This window comes from Phaseolus vulgaris, chromosome 8 (assembly GCF_000499845.2).
Source record: "Phaseolus vulgaris cultivar G19833 chromosome 8, P. vulgaris v2.0, whole genome shotgun sequence".
Lineage (NCBI taxonomy): Eukaryota > Viridiplantae > Streptophyta > Magnoliopsida > Fabales > Fabaceae > Phaseolus > Phaseolus vulgaris.
The window spans coordinates 6500191-6527268 of NC_023752.2; the positions used below are offsets into that span (position 1 = coordinate 6500191).

A 27078-nucleotide genomic window follows, 5' to 3' on the forward strand; every position below is an offset into this window, starting at 1 on the left:
AATGACACAAAATTGATTGAAGTCTCAAATCAAACACACTTTTTTTAAAAGGAGGGGTGGCAGAGATGATATTGTTACGAAGTTCAATCTTCAGAGTATTTAACTTCAGCAACTCACTTACATACATACACAATATATCTAACTTCATCGCACACAACAGATGGCCCTGTAGGTTCACCTTATTCATATTTGAATCACTTAAGAAGAAAAAACAGAGACTTAAACTTTTGTTCATAATACTTTACACAATATAGTTACCATCATTTTTACCTCCACCTCTTCTTCCAATGCAGAAATACCAGGTACTTAACACTAAAAAAAAAATTATAAAATAAAAACTAATTTTTAAAGATCAAAATAATTAGATACTATTTTAAAAACTAAAAAAAAATATTTTTAAATTAGTTTATATTATTGTTATATATTTGGGTGCAGGAAATTAGGCTTCACTGTGGAAATAGCTGTAGACGGAGATCTGAGCTTATGGGTATCCGACGCCTAATGTCTTCCAAGTTCAACATAATGATCCATGAAACAAAACCTATTGCTAAATAATACAATATATTCTAATTTATTTGGGGTTAGAGAAGAAAAAGGAGAATGTAATAAGGCGATATTCATGCCTCAAATAAGAAAGAATATATTTTACTTTCATTTAAATTAAATCAAAAGGATGAGATGTATAAGAATCACTTAAACTGAATGGAAGTTTCTTCTGTTTAGCAAACAGGTATTTCATGTAAAATGTTGGTCACTGGAAATACGATAATGTTGCTGCATAGTTTTTAATCTATCATATGACAAGTGACCCATGCGATAATCCCACAAATCGATAGGCTGAACATGACATTATGGATGAACATGACAGATCACAGGGAAGAGGGGCGGACAAGAGCAGTAGTCATGGTGTAAAGGTTATCATTCACATCAATCAATTGTACCAATCTTCTCTTTGGTTTTCATATCCTGCATAACACAAGAATTTGAGCAGAAAATAAGTTGACAATCAAGAGAGGTAACCAATTTAGATATCGAAATTAAATTGAAAGTGAAATAGGAATATATAAAAAACATCACTTCAGTAAAATGAGTCATTAAATTTGACAGTTATAGAATGAGTGGCATGAACATGTTGACCTGTGGGAAATTTCACATCAATGGGATTAATAAGTGTATATGTAAGAAAATTAGAAAGTGAAGAGGACACATGGTGAGTAGCATCAGGGTCAAGGATCCAAGAAGTGATGTAATGTGAATGAATAGGATTGAAGGCAGAACTAGTATTTGAGGAAGAAGAAGGTTCTGTGGAGGGAGAAGTAATTGAACCAATTTGGTTAATGTGGGAAGGAGCTGAGTCGCCTTGAGTGGACTATTGTATTAACGACATCAAGGCTTGATACTGCTGAGGAGTGAAATGAAAATCCTGAGTCTGTGAAGTTTTCTGTTGATCAGATTCAGTGGCCCCAATATAACCAGCCACAGTGTTGTTCACATGAGATTCTTTGCGTTATAAGACTTTTGTTCTGGAGGAAAACTGTTTGTGGTAATAAACTTCTACAACATTTCCCGTTCTCCCACAATCAGTTCTGATCTTATTGGTCTTAGTGAAGGAAATACACGTCCCTTTGTTGTCATTAGTGGAGGGGAAACCATGTTTCCAGTGGCAAATATTCTCAGTATGTCCTGACCGTGCATAGTGAGTGCAGTGAAGAGAGGGAGAAGAAGAGTTACAACATTGTTTTTGGTAATAAGAACAACAAAAGTATTACTCATTAGTTGCTCTTGCTGCTGGGCAACGTAAGAGAAAATCTTAGAAATAGGAGGAATGAACAGAAAAGAAAACTTGTTACAGAGAGAGAAAAAGAAAATAACAGAAAAGATGCCATAAAAAAGACAAAAGGAAGAACAGAAAAGATGCTAACATCTTTCCTGCTGGGTTTGACTTTAGAATAAATTATACTAGAATTGCTCTGGTCTGGTATGGGTGGATAGAGGACTATTTGTTAAGTTGGGAAAGGTTAGATATGAAATTGTTCACTAGCCTTTACCTAATAGAATAGCCTTTGAGATAATTTGTCATTGACGTGATATCGTATTGACTATGATCAAGTGAAAAGTTCATGGTTTTGGGTAAGTTAGTACAGGAGTCTGCAACCACGAGACACAAAAACCTTATTCTTTCCCAAAACATTTGGGCAAGATATTTGGGTTGGCTTCTCTGTCATTGAAGTCTTTCCATGCCTCTATGATATTCCCTCTTAACAGAATCACTCTATCTTTTTTGTTTTCTTCATGATGGTTATATAATCAAGGAATTTAACTTTTGGTAATCTGAATCATAGCAAAACTCAAGACATACAATCTCTCCTAGAATATGTTAGTCTTTCAACTATTACAGTTCAGAGAATGTGATCCTCGACCCTTCTAGAGGCACAGGAGTCTGCAGCCAAATAGCAGCCGCGATGGTGGACAAAGTTGTAATAAAAGAATTTCGGAAAGAATAATGTTTTTGAGGTTGGCCACCCAAATGTTTTGCAAAAGAATAAGTTTTTTTTGGCTTCTCTTTTGTACTAGATACATGGTCTTTTAAGTGGGTTGTATGCTGTTAGTCTTAATTTCTGTTTTGTTGGTTCTTTGTAATTTTTTCTTTAATTAGTTGTCTTGTCAGGATATCTTATCCTCCTATATTTGTATATCACTTTTTTTCTTTATGAATTTCTTTTTTACATCAAAACAAAATCACCTTCACACCAATTCTTGTTGCTGCTCGCTAAATTGTGCAAACACTTTCTAAGACTTTGTGATCATACTCAATTATGTTGGGAGATTTTAATAAACAGGTTTGTTCATATTTAATATTTTCCAACTCATCAAACTAAAACCTCGGGGGTTACTGAGCTAGTGTTACAAATTTCATAATTTTATGTCTCTCTATGATTGTTGTTGCTTTGCTACTCTGATCATACCCTCTTCTTAACTTCATCTTTTTTATTTTATTACTTGATTATTTTCGTTTCAGGGAATTTCAAGCACTACTCCATTGCTGGCAAATTCATCTGAGGAAACACCATTTTTGTCACCTTTAGTCCCAGTTTCATCTTTGGGTAGTTCAATAGGTGAAGATCAGAAGCAGAAAGCTGTTAGTAAGCCAGAAAAAGTTCAAGCAATATTAAAGGGAATAAAGCAGGTTTTGGATGCATATCACTGTTCATGATTGTTTGCTTTTGGTTTTCTTATATGCAGCAGTTGGTTTTCCTTCATTAAGAGCATGTTTGGTATGCCTGAACAAGTATATATTGAACGAATTTTGAATGAAATGATTCCAATTTTAATTGCTGAAAAGTACAATATGAAAACTTGTAACATTTAATATACCAGACATGGCAACATCGAAGGAAAAGTCTTTTAATTACTTAAATAGTGAAACAGATCCTACTTTATTCATTCAGTATAATGCATGTGATGAATGCATTTAGAAATTTCACTATTCAATTGTAGCACTAGCCGCTCTACAATAATGTTCTGTGATTGCACCACTCCACGAGGTGCTATTGACAAGCCAAAAAATACTTTTAAAAAAGAAATAAATTTTATTTTATGAATTAAACTAATTCAACTGCATGCTATTATGGAAACTGTTTTTTTCCTTTAAAACCATTTCGAGAGTGGAGAAAGTAAAAGAATTTGCTGTGCTCTGTTGGACTGGACTAGTTTCATCTTTCCAAGTGCAACTGCCACTGCCAAACGCAAGAATTGCACCATCTTTTTTTGACGTTCTGCATATGTTTCATGGCTGTCTGAAATGTGCGAGTGAAGGAAGAAGATGATGAACAGTGTAGAAAAGAGAAGAAGAGAGAGACCGAGTATATTGCTCTAACTGTTTTATTCTACATGGCCATTTTACACGTGCATGCTTGTGTCACTCTTTCTTATCTTACAAACTGAGCTAACTAATATATATATATACACGTGAGCTAAGAAGGACAAAGGCTCAGCCCAATCCAGTATAAAACAGAAACGCTAAAATCTTTACATCTTTGATATCATTTCAGAAATGCTATATATATATGGCATAATAATGATGAAAAAGAGGTGAATATGTAAACCCAAATGGCATACTTTTAAACAATGCTTGTACTTCTACAACCAAGCTAATAAAGTACACTTATAATGTTGATTGAACAATCAACAGTGGAGTGTTTTGACAAAATCAAGTGCATGTGTAACTCCTAAACTTTGAGTATAACTCTAACGTGGCTTGTAAATCAAGGTTTGGACCCACTCCACTTGTGTACTGTACTTTAGTCATATCACTAAACAATGTGAGACTAAGCCATCATCATTTAGGTAGCAAAACCAAGCCAATAAAGTGTAGTTATAACTGTTGATTGAACAATCAACAGTTGAGTGTTATGACAAAATCAAAATCAAGTACATGTCTAATTTCTAATTTTTGAATATAAGTTTAACTCAAAGCTCATAAAAATCACTTATAAATGAAGGTTTTGCACCCGAGTGTATACTCTACTTTAGTCATATCTCCTTTGAGGTTACAATTTAGGCAATCTCCAATGAGGTTGTAACTTAGACAAGTCAGGAGTGATTACAACAGTAACAAATTCTGAAATTAATTACAATCTCAACTTTCAATATTTTAATCAGCTTTTGTTAGTGCTGAATTGCATTCCTCTCACTTTAGAGGAGCTAAATCTATGGACATTTTCCCCCATGAGTGTTCAAATGATCCTAATCTGTTAGATAAATAAAAATATTAATGTTGAACGTGTCTCTATATAACATTCAAATAATTCTATTCCATCTTGCCCCCCAGTTTCATAGTTCCCCATCCTAGTTCTACTTACCAATCTTTCTTTGACTGTATCTACTATATTTTTTATCTCTCCAATTTTAACCTTCAATGTTCCCACACATTTGTGCGTTTGGCTTTCTAGTAAGCACTGATGCAGCCTAAAAAAACCCATTGATTTGACAATATAAACAAGTATCAGTGTATCATCACAAGTATATTCAGCATAGCTATAATATGAGTATTAAAAAGTTATAATGCTTTATTTCATTTATGTGGTGCCCTTGCATAGTTTTTTTTAAAGAAACTTCTCTATCAATTTTTGCGTACAATTTTAACATATTTTTAAGCTATTGGAATACCTTGGTTTGATGTGTAAACTAAATTGATTGTTTAAGGGTCTGGTTCATATCTGACTGATTACACTTTTTACATACCCTGTATTCTATGGTATTTTAGAGTCCAGAGAAGGTCAACTTAGTTGTTGCTCTGGTTCGTGGCATGCTTGTTAAAGATGCATTGATGCAGTTGGAATTGACAATAAAACGAGCAGCAAAAACTGCTTATCAGGTAGTAACACTAGTTGTCTTTTACTGTCACCTCATTTGACAAGATTGCAAAAACTATCATTTTAATTGCTTTCAAAGTTCCTTTTTGAATGCATCAGATTTTAGTGATTGTTTTTTCTCAATATCTTTGCCCCAACTCCTGGCCATTTTACATTTTCCCAATCATAACACCAATATAAAATTCTAAAGTATCCTCGCTCTTCCATGCATTTTGTCTGCATTTAACACAATTTATGATTATTTAGATTCGAGTTATATTCATTTTGAGTGGAGAGAAAGGTTATATTCTATTACCTTCTATATGGTAAAGCAAAATTGGTAGCATTTGTTTTAAAATCCTACACATTGTAGGTCATTCATTCATTCAGCCCGAGCAAATGCCTCTCACAATCACGGGTTAGATCCAGAACGTCTCCTAGTAGGTAATATTTTGAAGTTCATAATTATTAGAAGTGAAGTTGTTTTGTTACATGAATTACAATAGAACATTGCAACATTATTTAATCTATATAGCTGACCTCAACTAGTGATGCAAGGCTTAATTGTTGTTCTATCTCTGATTATCCCGTTTCTTGTTTCTTACAGCGGAAGCATTTGTAGGAAAGGGATATTTCTTATCTAGTTGGTGCATATGATGGAGGTCATCTGATGGATGTCGTGTATTTTCTGCAAACAATTTTGTGTTGCTTATGTCTCCTTTTGTAGTTCTATTATTGCACAAATCATAATAATGGCTTCTGGTGTTGACAATGACAGACCCTCCTCACAACGTTCCCTATAAAAAAAAGTGGGAAAATGCTAAACTTTGCTTGGAAGCATGGAATATGTATTGATGAAGATCTAAGAAAAATTCAATGCAAATTTTGTTTAAAAACCATACCACGAGGAGATTTATCGTTTGAAACATCACTTAGCTACAACCGAAGAATTGAAAAGAAATGTTTGATGTTACTGTGGGTCTATAACAAAGATTAATGGAAAAAAGGTTTGAGATTGAAGATGATAATGTAGAAACTATAAAATGAAAAAGGACGAAGATGTAGGGAACAATAAAATTATTTTCTAAAAGAGGGAAGTATGACCACAGCCATAATTAGTCAATTATTCAAAAAGGATCCAAGAGAAACTACTTGTAGAGATGTAAATTTTTTCTACAAAATTGTCATATTTTATGCGTCAAGGAGCAAAAGGAATTAAGAGAAATTTGATTTAATTTCAAACTATGGTTTATGATTTAAGTCACTTTCATACACAATATTAAAGTAAAGTTTGAAAGAAAATGTTAAGAAAAAAAACATTCTTAAGTAACCGTTACTTTTTAATTTTTTAATTTTAGATTTATTTACTTATTATAATAATTGATATAACTTTTTGGATTATAAAAATATAAGAAAGAACAATAAACTTAAAATAAATTTTAATATTCTAATGAAATAAGATCTAGTACCTAACAAAATAAATATCAACCATACTTCAATGAATTAAATAAAGTTCTATATAAAACATTAATCACTACCAACTTTTATTTAAAAGAACATGATATCCCTTTTTAAAAGTGTAAAAAATAAAAAGGATCAGCCCGTCTTGTCCTATCCTGCCTCGTTTGTGGCCTGGGTTAACAGATTATACGAGCCAAACCAATACGGATTACCAAAGTTCAAAAAGTGAACCAATCCCACTTAAATAAAGGTGGGCTGACGTGTGGAGCTCGTTCCATTTTCTCATTCCTAACATTAAGAACTTTACTTCTAAAACATTAAGGTTTGGTGAAATAGTGGTATGATGTTCCAATCATTTAAGAAAGTAACTAGAATGAGAAAGTATCTTAAAAATATTATTGTCTTCCTTTCGAAAAAGAAAAGAAATGGTGCAAAATTGTGAAGAATATTTGAGCTAGTATCTCGTAGTCACATAGAAAATAACAAATGAAATAATGGTGGCTTATGCGGTTGCGTTGGTTTGGTGGCTGTGTAATGAGAAGTTAAGTATGTTGTGTGAATTCATGAAGCCTATAGGTAAACTATACAAGCTGTAATATTCTTGTTGATACAAAAATAATTAATAAGGCTCGCAAAAAGAAGTAAATAATGGATGAACACAAAATTGATTGAAGTCTCAAATCAAACACACTTTTCCGAAAAGGAGGGGTGGCAGAGATGATATTGTTACGAAGTTCAATCTTCAGAGTATTTAACTTCAGCAACTCACTTACATACACACAGAACATATCTAACTTCATTGCACACACCAGATGGCCGTGTAGGTCCACGTTATTCATATTTGAATCACTCAAGAAGAAAAAACAGAGACATAAACTTTTGTTCATAATACTTGTAGTTACCATCATTTTCCCTCCACTTCTTATTCCAATGCAGAAATTCCAGTTACCCTAAAAGAAATAAAGGCACAGTTATATATATATATATATATATATATATATATATATATATATATCTTCAAGTTTAACTAATTTGTTTAAAATAAAGTAAGCCAATACAAGGACATGCCATGACATAACGACAATTATACTCAACCCTTCTCATGTGACATGTTGTTTTATGCAGTCCCTTATTATGAAAGGGTATCTTGTAAGCATCATCAAGGCTTCTGAGTATTGTCAGTTCTATGCAGCTAATGGTTTTTATTCTGTTTTATTTAATCACCAATTTTAACTTCAATTTGGAGTGTTTTATATAAATATACAAAAAAGAAATTATCAAACACTGGTAATATTTATATCCTAAAAGGAAAGTAAAAAGTATAGTATGCATGCCATGTAGGAACACATATCTTGCACTTACCAGACGCCTTCAGGAAGAAGAAGAACTTGAGATACTCATTACTGTTTTTATGACTGATGGATTACCTGAATATATGAGAGAAAGTGAGTTGATAGCAAAAATAAATAAAAAAAAAAAAAAAAATATATATATATATATATATATATATAAAAGATTCAGTGGACTATATCTTTTTATTATGCAACTCAAATAAAATATTTGGCTTATATTTGAGCGTCACCAAGAAATTAGGCTTCACTATGGAAAATAGCTATAGACGGAGATCTGAGCTTATGGGTATTCGATGCCTAATGTCTTCCAAGTTCAACATAAATCATCCATGAAACAAAACCTATATATTGCTAAATAATACAATATATTCTATTTTATTTGGGGTTAGAGAAGAAAAAGGAGATTGTAATAATGCGATATTCATGCCTCAAATAAGAAAGAATATATTTTACTTCATTTAAATTTTTTAATATAATATTGAAAACCTTATTAAAAAGTATTTTATACAATATATGACATCATTGTAATAAAAAAAAAGGACAAAAAAAAAAAAAAAACTATTCAATTGGGATGCTCAATTCCTACCTGTTTTTGAAACAACTGCCGGATTGTTGCGTTGAGATTCCCGTGGAAGGTTAAATCAGAAGAATCCTTTGATGTTTTAATTCCTAAAAACATTGGCACTTTTATGATTCCTTCAGAGAAAGTTTCCATTTTAGGGCATTTGGCTACTATTACCGTTTTCAAATACGAGCAATGCAAAGTAGCATTTCCTGAATAAAACCTTACTAGCCTTGGTAAGCAATTCAGCTTAATTGATCTTAGTCGTCCAAATACCATTTCATCACAACCATCTTCATTTTCATTTTTTACAATTTCTTTGATTGATTCACACTTCTTTATACTTAAGGTCCTGAGTTTCACCAAACTTTTGAGTGTTGCAAATGTGAATAAATACTCCATCCTTTCACACTTCTCCACAGATAACTTTTGAAGATTAATGAAAGACATTGCAGACGTAGCTAATTTTTCTACCTGAGGGCACTTGTAGAGCTTTAATATTTCAAGTTTTTTCACAGTATGGTTGTACCCATGGATGCTCTAAACCAATCCACTCTAACTCATTTAGCTGTTGCAAGTATAATTGTTTCAATCTCACAAATATTGTGTCATGAACTTGAAGCTTTTGAGAGGGAAATATCTCCTTCAAACCAAAGCATTGGTGTACAAAAAGAAGTTCTAAATTGGGTACCTTGTGAAAGAAATCAAAAGGCAAAGTACCTTTCTCATTGTTATCCTCAAAGTAAACTACAAGAAATTTTAGTTTACAAAGAAGGTCTTGTGGCAAATGTGCATAGCTCATAAGCTTAATGTTTTCCTCATTGAATGCTAATGCCACGAGTTTGGGAGAAACCTAGAATTTGAAGTCAAATAAGTTCGAAAGGTAATGTGTGCTAGTTAGATACTATAAGAGGAAAATAATAATGAAAAGAAGAGAAAGTGTAAAAAGGTAAAGTTCTGATGCTTCGTTACCTTTTCAACCGACAACAAAGGTTGTTGTATCGGACTAATTGAAGCCTCTATAACTCTTTTTTGACTATCATCAAAGTCTGATGAGAACAACTTCAAATTAGGACAACATATCACAAATAAGACTTTTAACGAGGGACATTCCAGATGATGCTTTTTAGGGTAAAAGCAACTCAACAGTGGCATGTTTTCAAGACATAGAAGGGACAAAACAGGTAATTCAAACATTAATGTCGTTCCATGTTCCATTCCATCTTCCTTTCCAACTATTTCTATCAATTTCTCACACCTTTTCATTCGAAGTGTCTCAAGCTTCTCAAGATTTTTTGCAAGGAATGAAGAGAACAATGTTACTAGGCTTCCACAATCTTTAACAACCACTTCTTGCAAATTGGGAAAGCTGACAATTCCTCTGGAGTATTCTTTCCATACACATTTCAAATTTGACAATTTTTTTAAAGTAAGCTTTTTCAAACAATAAACTATTCCCTTCATCTTGACTTCACTCTCATCTATGTCAAATATTACTTGTATTGCATCAGAACTATGCACATTCAATTCTTCTAAGTTCTTCAAGTAAGGAAGTACATGAGAGGGAATTAAAAGAGGTCTATTAAATGCTGCATCAAATTCCAATTTCTTGAAACTGCCAAAAAAGTTGTCTGAAATAGCAGGTTTTTTGTGTTGAACTTTAGTCATCTCAAGATAATAGTCAAGAATCCTACGCTTTGAATAGTTGAAAAAATCCTAAGAGTCATAGAAACACAACGACAGGTTAATTGACAAGCATATGCTTCGTATTTAATTGAAATCACTTGGAATTATCTTTGATTGTTGAAAACTATATATTTGCATAATTAGTTGTGAAATCTAAAATGATCTTATATTAAATTTCACTTTTCTTTTTTATTTTCTAGTTAAATTATTAGTTTATTGTTTACTTTTTATAATGTGTGGTAACCATTCCAGATATAAAAAAGAACAAAATAACAATGAAAAAATGAAAGATGGTTAATGGTTTTAGCGTAATGAAATTAGGGATATTAAGTGGACTTGTGGGGGTTTAACTTTGAAGTAAAAGTTTGTTTTCATTTCATTTCCATATTCAATTAGTATGAACTTTTTATTTAATTTCTATAACATCCGATAACAGGTATACTTATGTCTATGTCTATCCTTGTCCTCTTACCTTTTAACATGGTTATGAAAATGACGAAGAACATGTGTATACTCATCATCATACTCAGTCTGATTACATCTTCGTCCTCGTGTCCGTTTCAATTTTAAATTACTAAAATATTTTTAATTTATTAAATCACCTAAAAAGTTTATATTAAATTTATTTTTAGGTTATACATTTGATTATGTTAACTCTTTTCTATAATTGTTTAACATCTATAATTGTTATTTGATACTCTCATTTGATATTTATATATTTATAATTTTTTTCTTAATATTTGATATTTAAAAAAATAAAATATATATATTTGACATTAAATACATGATAATATTATCTTTCCTTTATCATGATTTTTAGTTTTTTGAAAATATTATTTAATTAATATTTATAATAGACCATGAGTCTGAGAGCCTACGAGGTAGCGGAGAATTCACTTTCCAATGATGTTGTTGTGGATGGTGCATAAATTGGTAGACCTTATTGACATTGTATGAGAGTTCAGGACGTGTGATAAGAAGATACTAAAGGGGGCCGACGACAGAGCGAAATAGTGAAACATTGTCAAAAGTTGTAGTGTCATCCCAAGATAGGCGAGTAGAAGAAACCATGGGTGTAGGCTAAGATTTGAAAGTCATGCCTGATTTATGTAAAAGATCTTTTATATATTTATTTTTTGAAAGATGAAGAGAACCATCAACTGTACACGAGGTTTCTACACTAAGAAAGTAATGAAGCTTGCCAAGGTCTTTCAGGCCAAAATGCACAGGAACATGGTTGATTTTCAGGCCAAGGTCTTTCAATATTCTAATTTGGTTGATTTTGTAGAAACATTACACCTTAGATCTTTTGGAAAATATTTTAAAATCAATTCACTCCTTCTCTTCTCTTGTATTCAATCAACGTTTCTTGCAACCTTTTCTAGTTTTATATTCATATCTTTTAATCGGAATCTTCTATATATACTGGCTGAGAGCGTAGTTATCTTTTAAAAAAATTCAGACAACTGATGTAAATAAGAAATTCTAGATTTATTGTATAGGTATTACTACAACATAACATAGAATATCCTTTTTCAACTTTGATTCGGGAATCAATCTTATTGGAGTATACATAATTCCAATCAAGATTACCTAAATCATAACACTAAATGTATATATTTATTTATTTTATTGGCCTGGGTCGTTTAGTTATGTATGGTAGATGTCATTATAAAAATAATATGAACCTAAATCATAACATTATTTTTTCTTTCTTTGCTTTTATCAATTTTAAAACCTTTCTTTTTTATCTAGGAAAATGACATTTGAGTAACAATAGAAGTAAGAAAGAATGTGTCCAAAAGGTTATCTTTTGGGTTTAGCAACATTCTTTGCAAATAGGAATGGAGGGGACCATTTTGCTATTAAAGAAACTAATTTCTTGTTTTATCATTTTTATTAATTAATGCTTGTCTAATTTTTTTGATTGAATTTATTAACTGTTGGGCTAAGATTAGTTTGAATATTTATGTTTTCTTTCATTATAAAATACAAACTAAGTAATAATGTCCATAATTTCAGAATTAGTAAGAAATTAATATTTTATGACAAAAAAAATGAAAGGTAATAACTAATGTAATATTCATCTTCAGGAAAGAAGAATATATTTTGCTTTTATTTAATATTTTTAATATACTGTTGAAAATAATATTATAAATATTTTGTAGTAAGATATGACATTATTGTAGAAAACTCTGTATACAATAATAAATTAGTTATTGTTGCAAAAAGTGTGAGGTTTTGGCATAGACAAGGTCACATCATTAAAATTAGTTAGATATTAAAACATAATAATTGAATTTGGGGAATGAAGTGTTACCTTTTGGTGAAACAACCTCCGAATCGTTGTGTTGAGATCGTCGTTGAATGTTACATCAATATCCTCTGATGTTTGAATCCCCAATAAAGTTGGAGCTTTTATGACTCCTTGAGAGAAAGTTTCCATATTAGGGCATTCAGTTACCTTCACTGCTACCAAAGACGAGCATCGCAAAGTGGCATTCCCTGAATAAAAGCTCACTAAACTTGGTAAGCAATTTAGCTCAATCAATGTAAGTTGTCCGAATACTATCTCATCACAATCATCTTCATCTTCATTTTTTGCAATTTCTTTTATTGATTCACACTCCTCCACAACTAGGCTCTCAAGTTTCACCAAACTTTTGAGTGTTGTAAATGTGAATAAATACTCCATCTTTTCACAGAGCTTCACATACAACTGTTTAAGATTGATGAAAGACACTGCAAAATAAACTATTTTTTCTACTTGAGGACAGTTGCTGAGATATAATAATTCAAGCTTTTCGGAGTATGGTTGTACCCATGGGTGCTCTAAACCTACCCAATCTAACTCATTTAGCTGAAGCAAGAATAATTCTTTCAATCTCACAAGTACTGTGTCATGAACTTGAAGCTTTTGAGAGGGAAATATCTCCTTCAGACCAAAGCAGTTTTCTACAACAAGTTCTTCTAAATTGGGTACCTTGTGAAAGAAATCAAAAGGCAAAGTATCTTTCTCATTGTTATCATCCCCAAAGCACAAAGAAAGATGATTTAACTTGTAAAGAAGGTCTTGTGGCAAACGTGCATCGCTCAACAACATAATAATTTTCTCATTGAGTACCAACTTCTTCAGTTTCGGAGAAGACTAACAATTGAGGCCAAACAAATTCAAAAGAAAAATGCATAGTTGATATTAGATAGAAGTTATAGAAGGAAAATATATGATGAAAAGAAGAGAAAGCACAAAAATGTAAAAATGTTAATGCTTCGTTACCAATATTTCAACAGAGAACAAAGGTTGCTGTAGTGGGCTAATTGGAGCCTCTATAACTCCTTGATTCTCACCATCGTCAAAGTTTGATGTGAATAGCTTTAACTTAGGACAATATTGCACATGTAGCGAATATAACAAGGGACATTCCAGATGATGTTTTCCAGGATAAAAGCAACTCAAGAGTGGCATACTCGAAAAAGTTAGATGGTACAAACAAGGAAACACAAATACTGTCATCCCCGTTTCCATTGCATCTTCTTTTTCAACTATTTCTACCAATTTATCACACTCTTGTATTTCAAGTGTTTTAAGCTTCTCAAGATTTCTGGCTAGGGATACAGAAAACAATGTTACCAAGCTTCCACAACCATGAACAACCACTTCTTGCAAATTGGGAAAGCTGACAGTTCCTTCGAGGTTTTCCTTCCATACACATTTCAAATTTTGCAAGTTTTTTAAAGTAAGTTTTTCCAAACGAAAGAATATTCTCTTCATCTTGATCTCAATCTCATCAATGTCAAATATTACCTTCACTGCATTCGAACTATGCACATTCAATTCTTTTAAGTTCTTCAAGTGAAGAAGGACATGAGAGGGAATCAAAACATCTCTTTTACATGCTGCATCGAATTCCAATTTCTCTAAACAGTTAAAAAAATTATCTGGGAAAACAGGTTTGTCGTGCCGAACACCTTTCGTCTCAGGATAATCAATAAGTCTTGCATACTTTGAATATTCAAAAGAAACCTTGGAAAAGAAGAAAATGTCAGGAGTAAATGACAATCAATGATTGAATGACGATATAAAAAGTCTTTATACTTTGAGTACATTTATTTAATGAAATCCTTGTGGTATATATACCTTAGAAGAGTGATGATTATTTTATCATTATTCAGAGAGTACGATAAAGATCACAGCTTGTATAGTGAAATTATTCTAGAAATTTGGATACCAACCATACTTGATTATGCAAACAAGAAACCTAGAGCTATCAAACTAGGAAATAAATCTACTGAAATCTGTAGAAAATGACATACTTGCATGCTTCATATTATATATGCTTCTTTTCATAGTGATATAATTATCAGTTACAAACCAATTGAATGAAATTAATAATAAATATTTTAATACATACCTGATCTGTGAAATGTTTCTGCAGGGTTGCATTCAAATCACCTTCCCAATACCACTTGTCTTTTTCTTCGGCTGCAACATGTACTTTCTCTAGGTTTGGAGCACTTTGGACTTCAGATAATTTTGTCATTTGAGGGCATTCACTCACTACTAATTTTTCCAGTAGTGGGAATTTTAAGTCACACTTCTCCACATTCGAGAAACACTTGAGATTTTGTAGAGACACCAATTCTAATGATTCTAATACTTTAAACTCAATCTCTTCTACTTTTTCCTCAACATTTTCTGCAACGATTTCCACAATCATTGGACATGAACTTACTTTCATCGTTTTGAGTTGAACCAAGGTTTTAGCAGTTGAGGTTGTCATTAAATTCCTCATCATGCAGTTCCCCACTTCTAAATATCTTAAGTAACTAAAAGACACTGAGGACGACGCTAGATTTCTCAATTTTTTACATTGTAGAATGATTAAGCATTTTACCCTTTGAAGAAGCACGTCATGCTCAAAGCCAATCTCTTCAAGAGCCCACATGCAATTTAACCTAAACTCTTCAAGTTGCATAACAACACCTATTTTTTCACGTGAAATAAGATTTTCAAAACCCCAAATCCTTTCCAAGTGACAAAGTTTCAAACTTAAAATTTTCAAATTTGGAAGTCTATGAAGAAACCAAAAGAGAATTTCACTATTATTCAATCCAAACAAGGTAAGTTCTTCTAGTTTGTGCATTTTGTGAACATTAGCAATGTATTTCTGCAACCACTCTGCTTCGTTCAAGCTAAATGACATATTTTCCAAGTTGTACAACACCTAAATAAATAAATAAACTTATCAGTATCAAAGTATACGTTTGAACCATAATGTATTATTTTGCTACAAGAAATAAAATACATAACCTTACATTCTTGTCAGGCACTGCTAATTCATGCTTTTCATCTAAACAAGGCATGTTCCATATTTCCTATAGAAAAGCTCTAAAAAGTAACTTTTGTGACTTGGATCTAAACAAACTTTGTGTACCTTTTCTGTAGCTAAAACAATTGGTTGCACTGTTGAATTTATGATTTTTGAAGTCAACCCTTCCAACATGATACAATCGACTATATCCAATTCCTTTAATGCTGGCCACTCTAAAGTGTGAGCTCCTGAGTAGAAACTCCTCAAATCATTTAAGTCTATCAATGATAGAGTGTTTAAATGAGGGAACTTAAAGTTGATAGCATCTTCACTTGCATGTTTGTCCCAAGCAACAATCTCTTTCATTGCCCCACAGTCCCTTATCTTAAGGACTTCCAATTTTTCTAGGTCAATTGAAATAGAAAGTGGAAAGAGATATTTTAAATTTTTACTCTCATCAACACTTATGCTTCGCAAATTATTATATTTAAGTATTTCACAGGTGTTATCCTTCCATACGTGTATCAAATTTGGAAGCATTTCTAGAAATATATTATCCAAGTTTGTTTCAATTATATCATAAGAATGTGGAATATTTGTAAAATCAAATATGTTTTCCACCAAGTTGCAATTTGTAACTGTCAAGCTTTGAAGGTTATGAAATCTTTGCCCCATATAACAAGGAAAAATCGTAACAAGTTTATGACACTCTGTTATTATCAAAGAGTCCAAACTACGAAAGGAATGTAAACCAATATGGGAATTCCAAATGGTACCGAGGTTCTCCATGCAAATGATCTCTATTTTCTTCAACTTTGGAAAAACATCAATATACTGTTACAAACAAAAAACGATTGATAGGTGCGCAATTAAAAGACCTAAACAATTTATACAAGTAAACAACAAATGATAATATTAATCAAAATCAATATTAAATTAATCCACACACCTCTTCATTTTCTGAAGGAAATATATCCTCCATCATTTCACATTCACTTAGAAAAAGGCTTTGAAGATTCACCAAACTTCCAGCCATGGAGAGTGATAGTAAATACTTTAAATTACCACAATCTGTCACGTTCAACGTGAGCAAATTTTGAAAACAATGGTCATATTGGTCACTCCATATCTTCTGGATGTTGATTGAGGATAACTCCAACCATTCTAATTTGGGAATTGAAACCTGTAAGAACACAAAAACTCACAATATATTATTTTATTTCTTTTAAAGGAATAACAACATACAAATAAAACATTACAGACGTAATTATGATAAGGTTATTACATACCTTTTCATTGAAGAGTGGAAGGCAAGAATTAATGACCCCGTTCTCGATGTCAGTGAAAATATCTTTGTTCCTGTGTTGCTGTACTCGGTCTTGCAACGATTGTGCACTATCAGACATCTTATCAATGGTATATAAACAAGTAAATGTTGGTAAACACTTTAACGTTAAAACTCGTAACTGGGGAAACTCAATCTTGTCATCATGAGTTTGTCTTTCATCTGAAACTATCTCCTTCAAAGAATCACAATCACAGACTTCAATTGTTTCAAGCACAGTGAGGAGTCGAACCATGGAAAATGGGAAAAGGTTTCCCAATTTAACACATGCTTTAATCTTGATCACTTTTAAACTACGAAAAGATGCCTCTACAAGCCGATTGTCACATATTATCTCCAAATTATGCAGTTTGTAAAGCCATATGGACTCCAATTTGGGAAAAGTGAGTAAAGGGTAAAACCGCTCCGCAGGGTTGATAATATACTTAATGCCAAAATTGTTTACAATGGATAAATGCTTCAAATTTGGAAATCCCTCAACATTTAATTCATAGAAAATATCTTGAACATCGTTGAGTTCCCCCAACAGTAAACATTCAACATTTTTTAACAACATTTTAACCCATTTTTCTGAATGAATATCAATACCTTCTTCTAGGTTCAATGCCAAAAATTTCACCTCCTCATACTTGTCAGGGACTTTGAATTCTCCAACTTTATTCAAGTTAAGCAAGTTGAATTCACCAATGACAATCTTGTAACTTTTCAAATTGTCGAAAAACAAGTTTCGTGGAAAATGGCCAGAACTCTGAATGTGTATGTCTAGATTTTGCAACTGATTCAAGTTCCTCAACTCAGACATTCTAGCATTTCCACTATTGATATTTTCCTCAGCCTCCCATAGAATCAGATTGTCTCTGATATAAAGTTCCTCTAAAGTGTTCATCCTTGGTATGATATTGGACCTTATTTCTCTTAGTTTTGAACAATTGCTTATGTCCAAAAGCTGAAGCTTATTCAATTGCCCAAATTCAAGAGGCAAACTTTCATATTTAGACCCAGAAAGAGTAAGGATTCGTAGATTCTTTAACTCACCGATGATTGATAGGTTATTTCCTAGAGTGCATCTCTCCAAACAAAGTATTCTTAGTTTTTTTAGGCATTTAATTGATGAAGGTAAGCAAGATAGATTAACACCAGTCAATACCAACACTCTAAGTCGAACCATAGATTTAAAAAAGTCATCTGGTATTTCGAAAGATTCACTTTTATTGTCAATATGTAAGACTTCAAGTCTAGGACAATGTATACTCTCAGGAAGCTCATCATTGATGTCACAATAGTGTAAAAAAATGGCAGTGTACCTTTCAAAGTCATCTTCGTGAGGCCACTCATCAAGAATGGAATTTTTCATAAAAAACACATGTTTTTCTTTAGATGATATTGAAATAGCAACATCTCGCACAATGTCATGCATGGTGAAGCGGTCATCAGAATAACTCCTCACTAACAAACTCGATTCTTCTAGCTCATGTATAACCTCCTTCACTCTTTTCCTCGCATCTGTAATTGTGTGGACTCCTTGCAGCAAATTCAAACCAATGCAAAATTTGACCAAGTCCATAATCAAAGCATCATGTCCCATTCTTGCACAATGTAAGAAAATACACTTTAGCTGCTCATTTTTTAGATGATCGTAGCTCAACTTGATAGAGAAGTCAGTAAATCCCCATTCTTCTGTAAAACTTTGTCTTTTAATTTGTTGACAAACATCCTCCCATGCGGATAAGCTTTTATGCTTTAGTGTCCTTCCTATGGAAACTAATGCTATGGGAAATCCAGCACTCCATTTTGCAATTTCAATAGCATTCTCATCAAACTCAGAAGTTTTTACATCAGCGACTTTCTTAAGCAAAGTCTCTGCCTCTTTTTTATCAAGGACTCCCACTGAAAAAGTTGAGCTCTGTTGCACATCCATTTGATTACATAGTACTTGTTTATATCTAGATGTTAGAAGAACTTTGCCTCCTTTGTAACGCCTGAATAACTTTTCCTTTTTCATGCTATTCAAATCAACTTTGGACAACTCTTTTTTCTTTGTCTTATTGTAAGCAAAATTAGATATGTCATCGTTGTTTCCAAAATCAGATATGTTACTGACCCCTCGTTGGCTTTCATCATCATTACATGGAATCCCAAGTTTATTCAAGTCCAATCCATCCCATAGATCATCAAGGATAATAAGGGCGTTCTCCTTTTCGTTCTTTAACCTCTTTCTAATACGATCTACTCTTGCAATCTCACTTTCCCCTTCTAATCTCATTCCTAGCATGTCAGCAATTTGTCCTTGAATTTTTTTGAAATCAGGATTTCTGCTAATATTTGCTATAACCACGGTCTTGAACAACTTCTTTTCTTGAACTATCTTAGCAACTTCTTTCACTAAAGCGGTCTTACCAACACCACCAGGCCCATGAACTCCAATCATATCAACAGTAGAGTCTTCCAGTGCTTTCAAAATCATCTCCATATTTGTATTTCTAGACGGAAAGCTCTCATAGCCCATGTTTGAAAAAGTAGCATCAATGGATGGGCCTTTTTGATACGAAACATTGTCAAATCCTTTCTTCCAAAGTTCATCTCGTATGATTTCCTCTACCTTCTTTGTAGCTTCTCTGCCTAGTTGATACCTCAGTTGGAAGTTATTTGGAAAGAAACCAAGTGAGCAAATTGTCTTTGCATGATATTCATTGTGAATATAGCTTTTGTATTCTTTTATCTTCTCATCCATCAGCTTTAAGCAACCTTGAACGTCATTTTCAATTTCATCTGCATTCCTTAGTGCATCATCAACTTGATGTTGTAGCCTCTCCCTATTATGTTCCAACTTCTGAATGTAAGATTTCAACTCTTTAAATTTGTCTTTGTAATTGAAAAAGTAGCCCACTTGTCGTTTGACCACGCGTCCTACAGTTTTCACTGTACTCTCAATTGTTGTAGAGACAACTGTGTCCATATCCCTTCACAAATGAACACTTTCGTCTTGATTTTTTTAATTTTTTCATAAGTATTACAATTGCAAAATTTCAAATCATAAAAGGAAATTGATAAAAAACATCCAGTAAGCAGAACGAATTTTGATGACACACTAAAAAGTTCATATAAAGAAACATAGAAACCAAAAAATGATTATAGATATTATAATAATTTATAAAGCATTACATGGAAGGCGGAATTTAACACACTCCAGCAGTCGGTCGTGTGCCACCGCCCAAAGGAGGCAACGTCCCAACCCTTACAATTCCTCTCTTTTTTTTATCCTATTCCATCTCCAAATAGGATTTTCTTTTTCTTTTTCTTTAATTTGTGGTCCCTCTTTTGTTGAGAGCGGTAGCTTTATTTTTTTTATCTTTGTTGGTGTTTAGGAATAAAAGGTAGAAAATTAAATAAGGGAATAAAATACTGAAGGAGAAAAATATATTAGGTAAAATAACGCAGAGCAAGATATCATTATCTTTCTTACAATATACTCTTAACTGGAAAAAAAAAATTTCTTGTCTGTGTGTCATGCGGTTGGTACAGTCACTCTCAACCAGCCAACCCAAGCCCCCAATTAATATTGCAAGGAAAGTGCAGCAGCCAAGACTTTTTCCAGTGACCAGATAAGCGCTAACTACTAGACCAGAGAAGTTCTTTAGTCATATTATCATTTTTATTAAACTTATTATTATTAACATAATTTATACATATTAATATTATATTCATATTATTAATATTATATTCATATTATTAATATTATATTCATATTATTAATATTATATTCATATTATTAATATTATATTCATATTATTAATATTAATATTGTTAATAATAATAAATATAATAAAAAATCATAATAAAACTAAAGAATTTGCTTGGTGTAGTGGTTAAATTTTCTTTGCGTTATTTGAAGGAAACTGATTTCAAATCCCATTAATTGCAAAATTTATATTTTGGTGCCAAAATTTACATACGGATTTTGATCCGTATGTAATAATCCGTATATAATTCGCGTTTTTCTTGTAGTGAACAACTTGAGCATCTACCTCTTTCACCTGATTTTTGTTTTTGCATATCACTACTTCATGTCCATGTTGGTTGCATTTGGAACATTTGACATCAGGTCTTCTCCAACATTTGAATGGTGGATTCTTTCCACAGTGTTGACAAGATGGATAGGTTTCTTTAAGCCTTCTCCTTTTCCCTTTTAGTGATTGCTAAATGAATTCTCTTCATTTGCTCTACAATTGGTGTTGAGGAATAAAACAAAGCAAGATATCCATTTGATGTACCTTTCTATCTCGAGGTATGTCAACAAGCTCCCAAGTTTTGTTCTTCTCAATCATATACAACTTAGCCATGGTTGTTTGCCTTTCAATTATTTAGGAGTGCGTATCTTTGATGGTGCTCCAAAGAGTCGTTTTCTGCAACCTTTGGCGGATAAAGTCAAATTGAAGTTAGCATCTTGGAAAGGTAAATCTCTTAGCATGATGGGTCAGATTCAATTGGTCAATACGGTGATTACGGGAATTCTAGCATATAGTTTTAATTTGTATAAATCGCTTGTTTCTCTACTTAAGCAAGTTGAGCAGTGGTGTTGAAATTTTATATGGACTGAATATATTTTGAAGAAAGGCATAGTTACTGTTAATTGGGCTACGATTTGTTCTCCCCTTGAGAATGGAGGTTTGAAGATTATTAACCTTCACCATGAAAATAATGCTTATATTTTTAAGCTTGCTTGGAACTTTACTTATAGCAACAGGTCTTGGTCTTTGCTCTTGAAAGTCATGGTTCTTAAATCAAAATACAAGTTTAAAATTGTTTATAGATCCTCGTGTCTTTGGCCTGGAATTAAGCAGTTTTATTCTACTATACTTTAATATACTTCTTGGTACAGGTTCTTTTATTAATTTCTGGAATGATAAATGGTGTTCTACTACTCCTTTAGCACATATTGCAGGGTTATTTGATGGTATTAGCATTCCAGATACAGTTTCTCAGTTTTGGACAGGTTGGGATTGGAATATTTTGTTGTGTTTAGAGCAGATGCCTCATCTTTTTAGTCATATCATGGTTAGGGCAAATCATGATGTTCTTAATTGGATTCTAGATAAGTCATATCATTTTTTTTTTGAATGCCCTAATGCTTTGTATATTTGGAGTTGGGTTCGACATATTTTTCCTACTTCTCTTTTCTCTAATAAGGATGATCTTTTTTCTTTTATTAAGAGTGATGGTAGTCCTTTGGATAAATTGATTAAGCTTGTTGTGATAACTTTTTCTATTTGGATGTTATGGTGTATGAGGAATTATGCTCGTTTTCAAGATAAGATTGAGGTTTCTAGAGCTATTTCAGTTATTAAAGATTTAACTTGTCTAGTGGGAAAGTCGTTTAAAGCTTCAATGAAGAATGATATGATGGATTTTAGTGTGATTAATTTTTTTGGGTATTAATACTCTTCTTCCTGTTAGATGGGAGTTTCCTTCACCAGACTAGGTTAACATTAACACCGATGGGGCTACTAGGGGTTATCGAGGTCTTGCCACTTGTCGAGGTATTTTCCGTGGGAGTATGGGGGAGTTTATTGGACCTTTCTCTGCGTTTCTTGACGTTCAAACTGCTTTGGTTGCTAAATTTTATGGAGTTATATATGCTTTGGAGGAAGCTCAAAAGTTGGGACTTACTAATGTTTGGCTGGAATATGATTTTTCCTTGGTTTGTGTTGCGTTTACTACTAGGACAAATGTTCATTGGATGTTTCGTAATCGATGGAATACTTGTCTTAATTACTGTAGAAAAATCAGGTTTAGGGTTACTCATATTTTTCGTGAAGGGAATGCGTGTGCTGATAAGTTGGATAATTTAGGATTTATTCATAAAGAATCCTTTCATTGGTATAATAGGCTTCCATCTAGTCTGTTCTTAGAATTCTTTATTAATATGTATAGTCTACTTATGTATCGTTTTTGTTAACATATGGGTTTTGGTCTAGTCCCCCATATTTTTGTATTTTTTTTTAATAATACTCTTTTCATGTGATGGCAAATGATTGTTGTTACTTGAGGTATTAGCCTAGTTGAGATGTCAAGTAGCATAGTGATGCCTAACATGAAAGTTTTTTATAAAAAAAACATCCTTAAAATACTCACTACTACAAAATATAAAAACAACGACCATTTATTTAATGCATTTTTACGGTCAGACATTGTCATTCAAAATGCGGTGACATTTTTTAAATTAACTTGATTTAATAATGCAGCTATTACAAATAGTTGCATTCTTAAATAAAGCACTTTATTTAAGAATGCGGCTTTACCTAATCCGCATTCTTAAAGCAAAGTGCTTTGTTTAAGAATGTGACTTTACCTAATAGCCACATTCTTTAAACAATTTTTACCCTAACACTGAAGCGCGCCACTTACTCTTTCATACTTGCTTTCTTCTCTGGCGCTTCGTTTTCTCTTCTGTTTCTGCTTGTGCTTCCTCTTGTCTTCTGCAAGCCTTCATCGTCTTCTTCGTGACATTGTAAGTTCGTTTCGAGCTTTTCTTCTTCTTCACCATTGGTTTATATATTTTTTTCGTTTCTTTTATTTGTTTCTTTCTTGCATTGGCGAAGGTCTCCACTGTTTCATTGGCTGTTTTTGGGTTTATGTTGTGTCGTATATGTTTTGTCACTGTTGTCGTCTCCTTTTCTCACACCCCCACTCCCATCGAAATATTGCATCGTCGCAACTACCGGAAAACAACCCTGCGCCATCACCGTCCAACGCAAGCGCATTCACCATTGACTTCTGCCCCACAAAAGTGCTCACCAACACGTGTTGTTTCGCCTTGTAGTCCCTTCTCCAAGTAGGGTTTAGGGTTTTAAGTTTTTTTTTTAATTTTAAATAAGAATGTGGTTATTTACCATAATCGTCCTTATAAATATGCATTTAAAAATGTGGCTAAATAGTCGTCTTCTTCTCTGTTGGACATAAGACTACGTGTATATCAAATGAGACTAAAAAACAAGGGTTTTAAAATAAAAATAACTGCCTTCTTATAACTTTTATGTACCAGTGACTCTACATTTATTTATTATTTTTCTGATAAAAAAAACAATTTAGATTTTAACAATAACCAAACAAGAAAAAGAGACTCAAAATATCATGGCTAATAAACCGTTTTATATTTAAAAGGATTTGCATAATGAATCATGACTTTAAGAAGATATTAATATTTAACAATAAATAGATATATCAATAAGCATAAGAAGTAAATTAAAATAAAATTGTCATGACTCTGTTTTAAAATTCATATTAACTTTAGACTTACAAAATCTATTAATAAATTAATAGAAAATGATAAGTTTTTAAATATATAGGTTATTCTTAAGTTGAAATTTTGAAGGGACGTGGAATTTTTGTGCAAAAGGATTGAAGCCTTTCGGATTGACATAAAAAGAAACAACAAATAAAGCTTTACATTCATAACAGGAGTAAAAATTGAAAAAAAATTAACATAAATTTTACCTGACTGGTTGGGTTCTCACACAAGCTTCATCTTTGAAACATTAACCTTATAATAGCTCAAACAATTCCAACCAGATGTAACCTAGTATATATGTGTAGTCATAATATGTCAGGTAAGAGTAATATTTTTGGAAATAATAAAAATGATTAAAATAAATTGGAAATAAAAAATAAGAAATAAGCTATAAAGATTTATATTAGATTGATGTTACCTTGTATGAATTTGATAGGGTTCCTGGATAAAGAAGATGTTGTGGAGTTGGTAAAATACTTGAGAAAGGCCTGTAATTAAGAAAAGTTGAAGTTAAATAATGAAAAAGGAAGGAAGAGAGAGAGAAAGTTTGTATGTTGAGTGTACTGTGAGAGAAGAACTTACAGATTGTGTTGGATTGAGGTGATCAAACAAAAAGAGTTTTTCCAGAAGATGAGATTGAAGGAGATTTAGTTGCAAGCTTTAAGACCATGTGAGAGTGTTAGTGTTGCTCTGCTATGGAAGATAAAGGAGGATGAATGTATGTCTACTTCTCTATAGTCCCTCTGATTCGTTGTGATATAAATAAACTGGAAATAAAAAATAAGACATAAGCTGTAAAGATTTATATTAGATTGATGTTACCTTGTATGAATTTGATAGGGTTCCCTGAAGAAAGAAGATGTTGTGGAGTTGGTAAAATAGTTGGGAAAGGCCTGTAAGTTGAAGTTAAATAATGAAAAAGGAAGGAAGAGAGATATGAGAAAGTTTGTATGTTGAGTATACTGTGAAAAGAACTTACAGATTGTGTTGGATTGTGGTGAATGAGTTTCTCCAGAAGATGAGATTGAAGGAGATCTAGTTGCAAGCTTTAAGACCATGTCAGAGTGTTAGTGTTGCTCTGCTATGGAAGATAAAGGAGGATGAATCTGTGCCTAATTCTCTGTAGTCCCTCTGATTCCTTGTGATATAAAACTTTTTACAAGGAACCATGGATTTTAGCTCCGTAAAGTTTTTAGAGTTGTTGTTGATTAGAGATGTATGGTGTTTAAAATAATAAAAGTAGTTGATGATATGCAATGATTGCACCCATTTATGAATTAAAAAGTAAAAAATAAAATAAAATAATCATTCCCTAAAAAATTATTGATGATATACAATGATTGCACCCATTTATGAATTAAAAAGTAAAATAAAATAATCATTCACTGAAAAAATTATTGTATAAAAATTAATTTTAGTGTTAGTAAATAATCCTCCAGGAGGTAGATTGGGGCGTGGAGATCAGTTCTTCATGACACCATCAATAATTCAATTCATCTTTAATTAGTAAATTAAGAAGCACTGGAGCTCATAGCATCTTCAGGTGTGATGTGTGAAGGAAGAGTTTTCTTCTTTTTTTTCTTATCAGCAAACTAAATTCAATAAGAAAGAGAAGGTAGAATAGAAGGAGTTGGGTAAAATTGAATGTTGTTTTGAGGTAACTTGTTGGTTATATTTTTGGGTATGTTTTTTTTCATTTTTTTCACTTTATGGTTGTTCTGCTCCAATCATAAAGGAGAGTTTCTTTTGTGGATGATATAGAAAGTCTACTTGTGGTTATTGTATATGGGTTGGAATAGCCCTGAAATATTCTTTTTAATTTTATTTATTTATTGGTGATAAAAAAAAAGTTTGGTTGTGTAGGGTTTGATGATGAAGTTGGGTGTTTGAAGCATGAGAAGAGGCAAAAAGGTGAGTGAGTGTATGAGAGTGCTGATAGAGTTTGAGAATGAATATGAGGATTGGTAAGGATAAGGAGAATGGATGTAAGGGCTAGCTGTCTCTAGATCTGATGTAGAATAAGTGTTCATTTTAAATTTATAAAAGTTAGCTTGTAAATCTAAAAATATTTAAAAATAACTAGTTGTAACATAAAGTAATAGCATTCATTCTTAGAACAAAGTGGAGAGACCTATAGGGTGGTAGGTGTCTATGCAAATATTTGTTTTTTTATCAGTAAATAATAAAATAAATTAGTGAGATAAGTATTTCAATCCTTATAAAAACTTTACAACCAACCATCATGCTTACACATCCATAAATATTAAAAACCCAATTCACCCTAACAAAACATGACTTTTAAAGATAAACTGCATAAAAACAGAACCCAAAAAAGCTAGCTACATTAGAGAATTAAAAAACAGAATTATGCATTTAAATCAGCCTAAAAAAATTAGTGATTAATTCTTGGGCTTAGATGGTAGCTTTAGCCTGGTTCTAGCTTCACTAGCTTCACATTCCAATTCCATCATAGTCTTACAAGCTATAGAACTAGCAACTAACCACAAGTGTTATATAAGAAACTATGGATAGAACAAAAATTAGCTATAGAATCCACCACCCAAAAGCGTTAAAAACCATAGCAGGGAAAGTAGATTCCACTTGTGGAATGGATGCAGCTATCTTCCTTAGACTTTCAAAACAGCACCTTCAATCTTAAGATTTCCCTGCTGAAGAAAGAAACCAAGTTGCAAATATTCATTTTGTTTGTGTACTACG

The 27078-nt window shown here is 32.3% G+C and overlaps 1 protein-coding gene across 15 annotated transcripts; it reads right to left on the bottom strand.

Annotated features, from left to right (window-relative positions):
• LOC137826731 (uncharacterized) lies at window positions 1-25596 on the bottom strand. 15 transcript variants are annotated; one of them, XM_068632851.1, is made up of 17 exons: window positions 25340-25565; window positions 25183-25253; window positions 24943-25050; window positions 24779-24848; window positions 24567-24648; window positions 17017-20047; window positions 16677-16910; window positions 16504-16561; window positions 15851-16131; window positions 14828-15640; window positions 13693-14439; window positions 12736-13563; window positions 9702-10445; window positions 8754-9582; window positions 8178-8242; window positions 7646-7765; window positions 1-178 (listed from the first exon to the last, which is right to left on the bottom strand). In XM_068632851.1, exons 6-14 carry the CDS (start codon window positions 20026-20028, stop codon window positions 9232-9234), a joined length of 7068 nt encoding a protein of 2355 aa, XP_068488952.1. In that variant the 5' UTR covers window positions 20029-20047; window positions 24567-24648; window positions 24779-24848; window positions 24943-25050; window positions 25183-25253; window positions 25340-25565; the 3' UTR covers window positions 1-178; window positions 7646-7765; window positions 8178-8242; window positions 8754-9231. The 15 variants fall into 15 exon arrangements, with proteins under 15 accessions (XP_068488952.1, XP_068488953.1, XP_068488950.1 ...); XM_068632853.1 differs by lacking the exon at window positions 1-178 and having other exon boundaries at window positions 7462-7765; window positions 15851-15975; window positions 17017-20032; XM_068632850.1 differs by lacking the exon at window positions 1-178 and having other exon boundaries at window positions 7462-7765; window positions 17017-20032.
• Between the last annotated feature and the right edge of the window lie 1482 nt (window positions 25597-27078).

What these genes read in the sequence shown, in the direction of transcription:
- LOC137826731 (XM_068632849.1), bottom strand. Translation starts at nt 20,028, where the DNA reads ATGGACACAGTTGTCTCTACAACAATTGAGAGTACAGTGAAAACTGTA. An exon ending in TTGTTTTAGCTACAGAAAAG is followed by an intron (nt 15,641 to 15,850) that starts GTACACAAAGTT and finishes TTATTTATTTAG; the next exon opens with GTGTTGTACAACTTGGAAAA. An exon ending in AGAAACATTTCACAGATCAG is followed by an intron (nt 14,440 to 14,827) that starts GTATGTATTAAA and finishes TTCTTTTCCAAG; the next exon opens with GTTTCTTTTGAATATTCAAA.